Genomic DNA, 8,792 nt, shown 5'->3' with positions numbered 1-8,792 from the left:
ACATATATACATGTTTTGTTCACTTATTCCTGACTTGGAAAGCAGAAGTTCTTTTTTTTTTTTTTTTTTTTTTTTTTTTTTTTTTGGTTTTTGGGTCACACCCGGTAATGCTCAGGGGTTACTCCTGGCTATGCGCTCAGAAGTTGGTCCTGGCTTGGGGGACCATATGGGACACCGGGGGATCGAACCGCGGTCCGTCCAAGGCTAGCGCAGGCAAGGCAGGCACCTTACCTTTAGCGCCACCGCCCGGCCCCAGGAAAGCAGAAGTTCTTGAGAGACATTCCTACATTTAGAGAAGCCAGTGAGACTGTGTGCAGTGCTTGGGCCTAAATGTAGGATTCTTTAGCATTCTCCAATTGCTCGGCCTCAAACACCGGCTGACTAGACCTCCACATGAGAGGGTCCCTTTGTTTCTTGGGGTTGGAAATGGTTTTGAGGATGTGCAGCTCCGGCCTCCAGGAAACAGTGCCTGGCTCTGTAGTGTCCGCAGAAACACACATAGTCCCATTTAATTTCCAACTTCCCGTCTTGGGGCAATCCAGGTGTTCTTCCAGGGCCTTCCCTCCATGGTGTACAGGGAGAGAGGTGAGGCACCCAGCATCCTGTCTGTGCATCTGGGCTCTCATGCTGCCCACGGTTTTGTTCCCACAGGCTGTTAGGGTGGAAGTCTGGCAATGGATGGCTTCCTGGTAAGATGGTGGTCTTCCAGCACGCCGCTGGTCCACCAGTTGGAACACAGCGTCAGTCTCCAGAGTACCGCCATGTTGCCAGCTTGCATCTGGGGCCATGTGGCCTGGCATGTCCCATAAGTTTTCCTGCACAAGGCGGCCAGCCAGCCTAGCTTCCTTCTTGGCGCCCTTCTGAACTTGTTCTCTGGGGAAGCCTTTGTACCTCAAGGAGCTAGAGCCCAGGGCTTGAGGTCTGGGTGGCGAGGGGAAGGAGAAGGACAGGGAGTGCTTTTTCAGTTCTCTGTGAGGCTTCCTCTTCTCCCACTTGGTGAATGACTGGTGTCTGGTGAAGAAGTTTCTTTTGGGACTGGAAGGGGAAGCTTCAGGCGAGCCTTCAGAAGACGCATCCAGAGAGCCCCGGGAGGTAGCCTGGGGTCCTAGTCTGCAGGCTGAGGCCTGTAGTCTGGCCGGCTGCATCATGCTGGGGTCCTGCAGGAGCTGAGCTTTGCCCTCTGGCCCAGGAAACACCTCCTCCTCTTCTTCCTCTATGAAGGGATCTTCATGGTATACATTGTATGAGTGTGAGCTTGCCCGAGTCCCAGGGAGGTCCTGTGCCAACTTAGATAGCTGGGGGCTTGGCCTCCTGCCCTCAGGGTCCCTCGGACAACATGATATGCTGGGATCTGAGTAGCTCCTTTTGGGCAGCCCGAGACTGTCCCTCAGCCTGGACACGGAGCTAACCAGGGGCTCCCAGCCTGGCGCACAAGCCTGCTGCTCTGTGCTTTGTGCTTCCCAACTGGAGGCTTCATCTGCGGGTGGTTGGTGCTGTTTGCTGGGGAAGTCCAAAGTGCTGCCCACGTCCACATCTGGGTCATTGCTGTCATAGGCCGAGTCATTGTGCTGAGTGGAAGTGTCTGCCAGAAAGGGAAGGTACAAAGGGTTTAGAAACTCATGGTTTCAAGCATACAGTGTTCCAATGTCAAGCCCTTCACCAGTTAATCCCTTAACTTCCCCCCACCAAAGTCTCCAGTTTCTGTCCTATCCACCATCCTGCCTCTATGACCGAAACTCTGTGTGTGTGTGTGTGTGAAGCAAGATAGTTTTTAATTGATTGAAACTTGCTGGGGAAGATTGTGAGAGAGAAAGAGGAAATAGGAAATAGTTCTAGAGAGAACTCAGACTTCTCTAGAGTAGGAATAAGCAAAGAAACACAAGCAAGTGAGATACTTGTTCAAGGGAGAACATATGCTTGAAGAGTAGGCCCACTTAAAAAATGAATTATTGGCACCGTGGTTCATATTACTATACTGGTAGGGTCTTATGTATAATAATTTATCACTTTTCAGCACTCCCTCCTCCTTCCGTTGATCACGTCCCTCAACCAAGTTTCCCACTAAAGACTAGTTCTCATTTCCTTCATTTCTATTGCTTCTGTGTAGACCATTTGTGATGCTGTGTTGGGACTTGACAGGAAAGTAATCTGCCTGATAATATTTTGTTTCTTTCTACATTTTTAATAGATGTGGTAGGCAAAAGGGGAGAGGATAGAGAGGAGAAAAAAGAAGGAGGGGAGAAGAGAGAAAGGGAAGAGAGAAAAGAAAAGCAAAATATTCACTAACAATGTATTAATCAGAAACATAAAAAAGGGTTGCAGGCTGAATCTGTAGGCCAAGAAGGGTCAGGGGTATTTAAGAACAAGGTTTTTGCTGTTTGCCCACTTCTCAGCAGACTGGAGTCTACTCTGATTGGGTGATTTAAGAAGGTAACTTATTTCTAGTGCCAGTGGTACTTCACATTGCTGATATGGGCTGGTGGATTGACACAAGGTTTTCCCAAATCACAAATCAAGTGCATATTCAGTACCTGAACTGTCGGTGTGTTCCAGGAAATCATCAGAAGTGATGCTGGAATGTGCTGGAATGTTCTCCCCAAATATTTCAATGCAGTTATCAATGAGGAATTCCAACAATGACTTCACCTTTGAGGAAGAATGAACAGGCTGTCAGCTTGAAGGTATCTTTTTTTTTTTAATGGACTGAGGGTGGGGACATCTGTTAGGGATGTGTCCAAATAAACACAAGACATCTCTGTGCCACAGGAATAGATGGGAAATTGGAAGAATCATCTATATATTCAAGTTATTTTTTTAGGCATGCACCGTTGTTGAATTAACCAGATCCCTCCCAGTTCTCCACCCCAGGGTGGTCTGGTGTTTTCTAACAAAGACACAGGTCCCTCCCTATTATTCCACACAGGGCGTGGTCTAGTTCTTGTTAATACAAATTCAGGGTCTCAGGAAAACGTCTCTTGCATTTCCAGTTTTTCTCCACTGAACTATCTGCTTCTTAGGAGTGGAAGGCTTGCATGTTTGAATTCCTGAATCTGTTTTACTTCCTTCACTGTGTATGATTATTTCCTGCAGTGGCATTTGCTTCCAGACCCACTTCTCTCCAATGTTCTAGTCTAGGGGGAATGAGGCTTCCATTACACACCATAATTAAAATAAAAAATATCTATAAAGTTTTTATTTGTAAGTTTTCCAGATTTGCTAGTTGGGTGAACAGAATTCAGTGCACAAAATGGGGGATAGAAAAATCTAAAGAGCCTTTGTATTAGGGCAGGGGAGACAGTGTTTCAAAGATTACAGAACACTGAAGCTCAGATGAATTCAGTTAAGCCAATTGCATGTGGTTTATGAGTACAATTCAGGCAAAAGAATGTCAACTAATCACTGTAATATTGAAATTCAGAACAGAAATTCAGAAGCATCCCAGGTATAGTTCTGCAAAGAAAATGTAAAACCATAAATCAGGAGTTGCTGAGCAAGAGGGTAGACAAACCTTATTGTTCAGGTCTTTCTGGGCTTCGAAGGACAGGTTTTGGTCATTCTCTGGGGCCAGGATGTTGGGGCCGATGCAGATGGCCAGGTTGCTGGCATCCATCTTATTGGTCTCCGAATTCTTGCTGATCAAGTAGAGCACATAGACCAGGTGCTTGAGCAGGAGGAGATTGGGTCTGGGAAGCTTTTCTGCAACCCTGCAGCCAAGTTCAGGGAAGTTAGCTTTGCTCCCATTCTGTTGAGCTTTCACGTAGCAAATTGAAAGCTTCAACCTAACCCAGACTTCCTTTAAAATGAGGAAGGTGGGTTTTTGCAAGTCACATTGGGCAATGCTCATTCAGATACTCAGTGGCACCTGACCTAGAATGAAACTGGTTAACCATGAGGTATTGAAGACTTAGAAAACCAGTTCCTATAGCCAGGATACCAATAGTGAGCCATTTTTTCTTTGCATAGTTTCTCAAATTATGAAGGATTAACAGCTGGATTCAATTCTAGAGTTCATACTTTTGGAAAATCTCTTTGAGCTGTGGAGAATGTTTTTATATTTCAAACACCATCAGAGGAACTATGTTTTGGAATATAACCATTAGCCTTTATTTTGAATTGATTACCAAAGAAAGATAAAGCATCTTCATGCTATGGGGAGCTATCTTTATGGAGAATATTTATATGGTATATTTATGAACATGATCAGATTAAGAAAATGATGGTTCTGGGGCCAGAGTGGTGGCGCAAGCTGTAAGGCATCTGCCTTGCCCACACTAGCCTAGGACGGACCGCAGTTCGATTCTCCCGTTTCCCATATAGTCCCCCAAGCCAGGAGCGATTTCTGAACACATAGCCAGGAGTAACCCCTGAGCATCACCGGATGTGGCCCAAAAACCAAAATAAAAAATAAAAAAAAGAAAATGATGACTCTGGATCATTTATAAACTTCTCATAGTTATTGTTATTAAAAAGCTTTTATGTCTTTCCAATGATTGTGGCCTTCTCACTGGTGCCTACTTACTGTTTCAGGGCTTCAATCTTGTCCTCCTCATTCTGCTTCTCCAGGGCCCCCATCCATTCTTTGAACAGGTTGCATGAGAGCAGCTTCTGAGGGATACTTCTGAGGAAGTCCTAGAGGATGAGAAAAGGGTGGGTTAATCTGTATATATTGACTGATGTGCAGGTAACCCCATCTATGCTAGGCTGATCCTTCTCAGAAACTCTCTGATACAATGTCTGAGGAAAATCTCTCAGCCATCTTTTAACACTATACACATTAAGCTACCAGATGGACCTGGGCTTGGTCACAGGACAATATTATTATCTTTTCTTCTCAAAATGTTGTGTATATGTGTGTGGGTGTGGGTAGTTTAGGCATCACTTTTTGTTGGAATCTGGGATTCTGCAAACAGATGTTGACATCAACAAAGAAATAAAGACTTACAAAGAAATAAACCCCAGGTTGAGCTTATCTTGATTTGTAGGGAGAAGAGCATAGTTTGCCCATTTCTGGAGCTAATGTGTTAAGAGCCCATTGGGAAGCTGGTGCCAAGAACTAATCTTTTTTTTTGGGGGGGTAGGGTTATTTTTTGTGGTGCCTGAGATGGAACCCAGCAGCTTACACATTTGATGTATGTAATTTATCACTAGCTCTATTCCTGGACCAGCAGTTATTCTTTCTGTAGTTAAAATGTTTTAAATGAGAACTCACCTTGAAGACCACTGCCAGGAGGTGAACTGGCTGGCTTTGTAGCTCCACTGCCCCTCCCGAGTTAAACTCCTCTTTAAGTTCTTTCCTGGCTTTCTCATTGGCTGCCTTCCTGAATATCCCTTCAGTTGAAGGTCCTTTCAGGCACAGAACAGTGAGAATATCCTATAAAAAACAAAACAGGTATGACAGGTTATCTCTGGTATGAAGATACACACTTAGTTGCTAACAATGAATGAAAAGTTGATGTTTATTTTATTTTTAATTTTTTTAAATTGAGATATGGTGATTTACAAATCACCTGGTCAAGAATTACTCCTGGCCAGGCTCAGGAGACCATATGGAGTGTTGGAGATTGAACCTGAGTTGACTGCATGCAAGGCGGACACCCTACTCTGCTTTGCTATCACTCTGGATCCAAAAAGTTAATGTTTAGATAGGAGAAACAGAAGAAAAATTATGTACTAGTTTGCTTAGCTAACTTTGCTTTCCTAAAATGTCCTCTCCGCAAAAGTTAGTTTTGTATTGTATGGAAATAGTCTTAACAAGAGACTCTGAAATCCAGGCCTCACTCAGTTTAGAACTATAAACTGTTTTCCTCAATCCTTACATTTTTTCCAAGAGAGGTAAGTCATGAAAGCTCTAATTTTACATGTTGTAAAATGACTCTAGTTCTTCCTGAAATCAAGTCATCACATACAAATACTGGGTTTCTCATAATTTTCTTTCCATCCACTCCCTGCCTTTTGTTTTAGTATTCTTAACACCAGGAAGTCTAAAGAATGGGGGCACATGGCAGGGGACCATCTGTCTGAGCTCATTGGCAGATATGAGTAATTCCTAGATTGTAAAAAGCCAGGTGTTCTTTTACCTGCTCTTTTAGGCAGAAAATCTAGAGGTCAGTCCCAACAAATCTCATTCTAATTTTCTAGGGCTAGAGAGAGTAAGACACTTGCACTGAATGTAGCTGACCCAGGTTCTATCCTCATCACCAGACCACCCAAGTCCCACTAGCAGTGACCCCTAAATGTAGAGTCAAGAGTAAGCATTAAGAGTAAGCACTGCTGGGCATAGTTCAAAACAAACAAACAAACAAACAAACATCAATTTTTCCAAGAATGCCACATTGAACAGAGAATAGAAGAAGGTTGTCTACAGTAAATGCTTTCTTACCTGAATGGGTCTAGGCAAGGAGTCATTATCACCGCAGATAACTGATAAGGGCTGATTAAAGAGAGATGTTTTCAGTTCTGGGGTTGAAACTTCAGAAAAATCTGATAAATGGGAAAGTCTTCTCATGAGAGAAGGCCAGGATAGCCGTTTCTTTCTCTTCTTAACTTCTACAACCAAGAAAACAAGGCAAAGGAAAAATTTATATAAAAATATTAACAAATAGAGATCTATTTAAGAAAATATCACCACATAGTGTCATTTATAAAATGCCATCTGAGGAAATGACTTAGAACATGGTAAAAAGAAAGGGCAGGAATCTTCTAGAAAAATCTGCCTGCCAGAACAACTGTGTTGTTACCAGAGCAACCAAGGCCTCAAACAGTAACACCACAACTCAAGGCTCCGCCTTTCCTGTTTTCACAGCTCACCAGCTGTTAGTTACCAATTACCAGCAAAGTTTGAACTGTGCAGGCAAGAAATAATAATCTACCCATATTGGTATTAATGCATATGGTGGAAAATGCTGGTATAAAGTTTCTTATTTAATTGCCTCTAATCAGCGAAGAGAATGAAACTTGGAAGGAAAGAAGGAAGGAAGGCAGGGGATTTACTCAAGAAACCCAGGAAGACGCTTAGCAGGGCCAATAACCTCTGCAGCCACTAATAATACCCACCAACCTCTAGAGGGAGATACATCACATAGTCAGCTTGCATTCCATCAGATGAAAGGCTACACAACCTACATCCCAATCCTTTCGACCCCAGCTCCCATCCCCAAATTGCTTGGAGACCAGTCAGACACAAATTGCTGTAGAAAGGCTTGACCTAGACCTGATAGCTGGGAATAGTCTGTTATTGCTGAATATAATAGATGTGCGCCATGGGTATTGTGTCTTACAATTTTCCTTCTCTTCTTTTTTTCAAGTCTAATTTGAAAAGCAATTTTTTCTAGATTTTTTTGTCATACCAGTCTGTACTTTGATACTACCAGTAGAAGCTAGCAAGGTGGTTTGTTTTTATGGTCCAGGAGAAGGGGGTGGAGTGGGGTCAAGGTTACATTACCTTGAAATGCATTATGAAATGAAAAGTAATAATAAAATTGTGGTGGATTGGGGGGGATTTGAGATCAGTATCAGCTGCATCTGAACTCTTAGATTCAATGATCACAAAAGAAAGAAGAATGTGGGGAAAACACTGAGCAGTTTTCATATGCGCATGTTGCTTTTTATTGTCCAAATGAAGTGACCACCAGATCCACAATCCCACTAAAAGTCCTTTGCAGAGTTGGGCAGCTGCTTGACCCTAAGAGAGGCCTTTCTTTGTCTGAACCTGTAGCTGCTCCAGCGAACCAGAACATGCCTGTGGTCTTTAAGAGAACATTTATTTTTAAAAATTTCCTAGTAAACTCCTGTGGTTTTGCAAACCAAGAACCCTCCTTGTTAGCCTTATATATGATGCCCATTTTCAAACTCACCAATTAGCTGGCAGATGCTATCTTCGCCATCACATGATGCCAACCCATGGGCTTCCTTAAGGTCACCCTAAAAATATATTGATTCGAATTTTAGTGCTTTTCTCCCTTTTCTTTTAAAATGCACACAAAACATTTTATTCCTATTAAACATGAATTCACAGGGGCCAGAATGAGGAGGGCATTTGTCTCACACAACCTGCTTTGATCCTAAGTATTTTATGTGGTTCCCCCAAGCCCATCCAAGAATGATTTCTGAATACAGAGCCAAGAGGAACCCCTATTGCCAGGTGTGTGGTCCAAAAACCAAAAAAAAAAAAAAAAAAAGAATACACTCTCTTTTGGGGTGTAGCTTTTAGAATCATGATTTAAGTCTTCATTATCATCACATAAAATCTGTTAATGTATTGAATTGCTGCTTCCATGACAAAGCTTTTCTACTCTGATAAACAAAGCCATTGAAACGACAATGAAAACATGAAGAGTTTCTTCTCAGAGAGCAGATTAAAAAGTGCTTTTGATGAAAAAGAATTTCTTCCTTACCTCTGATGGACCTTCAATTAATGTCTCCATATTTTTGGCATTTAGTGTTTTTGACTAAAAGAAAAAAGAATCAAATTAGAAAAACATATTTGGACCTTTGCCTCTGGAAAATATTAATTAATAATGGCAAGAAGGGAACTTACAGGATCGTGGCTACTTGTTAATTTCATCAGAAGGGGGCCGAGTACACAGTGCTGAACCCCACTGCCGTGAGACCTTCACTCTATCTTTAAGACAAGACAATCATAGGAGCGAGAGTTAGTTGGGGGCACAGAGCATCAAGTTGGCCAACTTGAGGGCTGCTGAGCCCAAACATAGTTTGCAACTACTAATTAGGCAGAAAGATTTTCTTTAAAGTCTAGTAGAGGGTAACAAATGTTTATGCTATTAAAAACACAG

At 42.6% G+C, this 8,792-nt stretch overlaps 1 protein-coding gene across 1 annotated transcript; it reads right to left on the bottom strand.

The window, feature by feature from the left end:
- Positions 1–326: 326 nt before the first annotated feature.
- Positions 327–8,563, bottom strand: TAGAP (T cell activation RhoGTPase activating protein). The gene is made up of 9 exons (XM_049765339.1): positions 8,537–8,563; positions 8,394–8,447; positions 7,854–7,920; positions 6,380–6,546; positions 5,210–5,371; positions 4,520–4,629; positions 3,509–3,704; positions 2,532–2,646; positions 327–1,582 (listed from the first exon to the last, which is right to left on the bottom strand). The coding sequence occupies exons 1-9, from the start codon at positions 8,561–8,563 to the stop codon at positions 327–329; spliced, it is 2,154 nt and encodes a 717-aa protein (XP_049621296.1).
- Between the last annotated feature and the right edge of the window lie 229 nt (positions 8,564–8,792).

This window comes from Suncus etruscus, chromosome 18, assembly GCF_024139225.1.
Source record: "Suncus etruscus isolate mSunEtr1 chromosome 18, mSunEtr1.pri.cur, whole genome shotgun sequence".
NCBI lineage: Eukaryota > Metazoa > Chordata > Mammalia > Eulipotyphla > Soricidae > Suncus > Suncus etruscus.
The sequence above is the reverse complement of the archived record's forward strand: the minus strand, read 5'-3'. Positions and strand labels throughout refer to the sequence as shown.

What these genes read in the sequence shown, in the direction of transcription:
- TAGAP (XM_049765339.1), bottom strand. Translation starts at nt 8,563, where the DNA reads ATGAAATTAACAAGTAGCCACGATCCT. An exon ending in TAACAAGTAGCCACGATCCT is followed by an intron (nt 8,448 to 8,536) that starts GTAAGTTCCCTT and finishes TTTTTCTTTTAG; the next exon opens with TCAAAAACACTAAATGCCAA. An exon ending in TCCTGGCAGTGGTCTTCAAG is followed by an intron (nt 4,630 to 5,209) that starts GTGAGTTCTCAT and finishes CTCATCCTCTAG; the next exon opens with GACTTCCTCAGAAGTATCCC.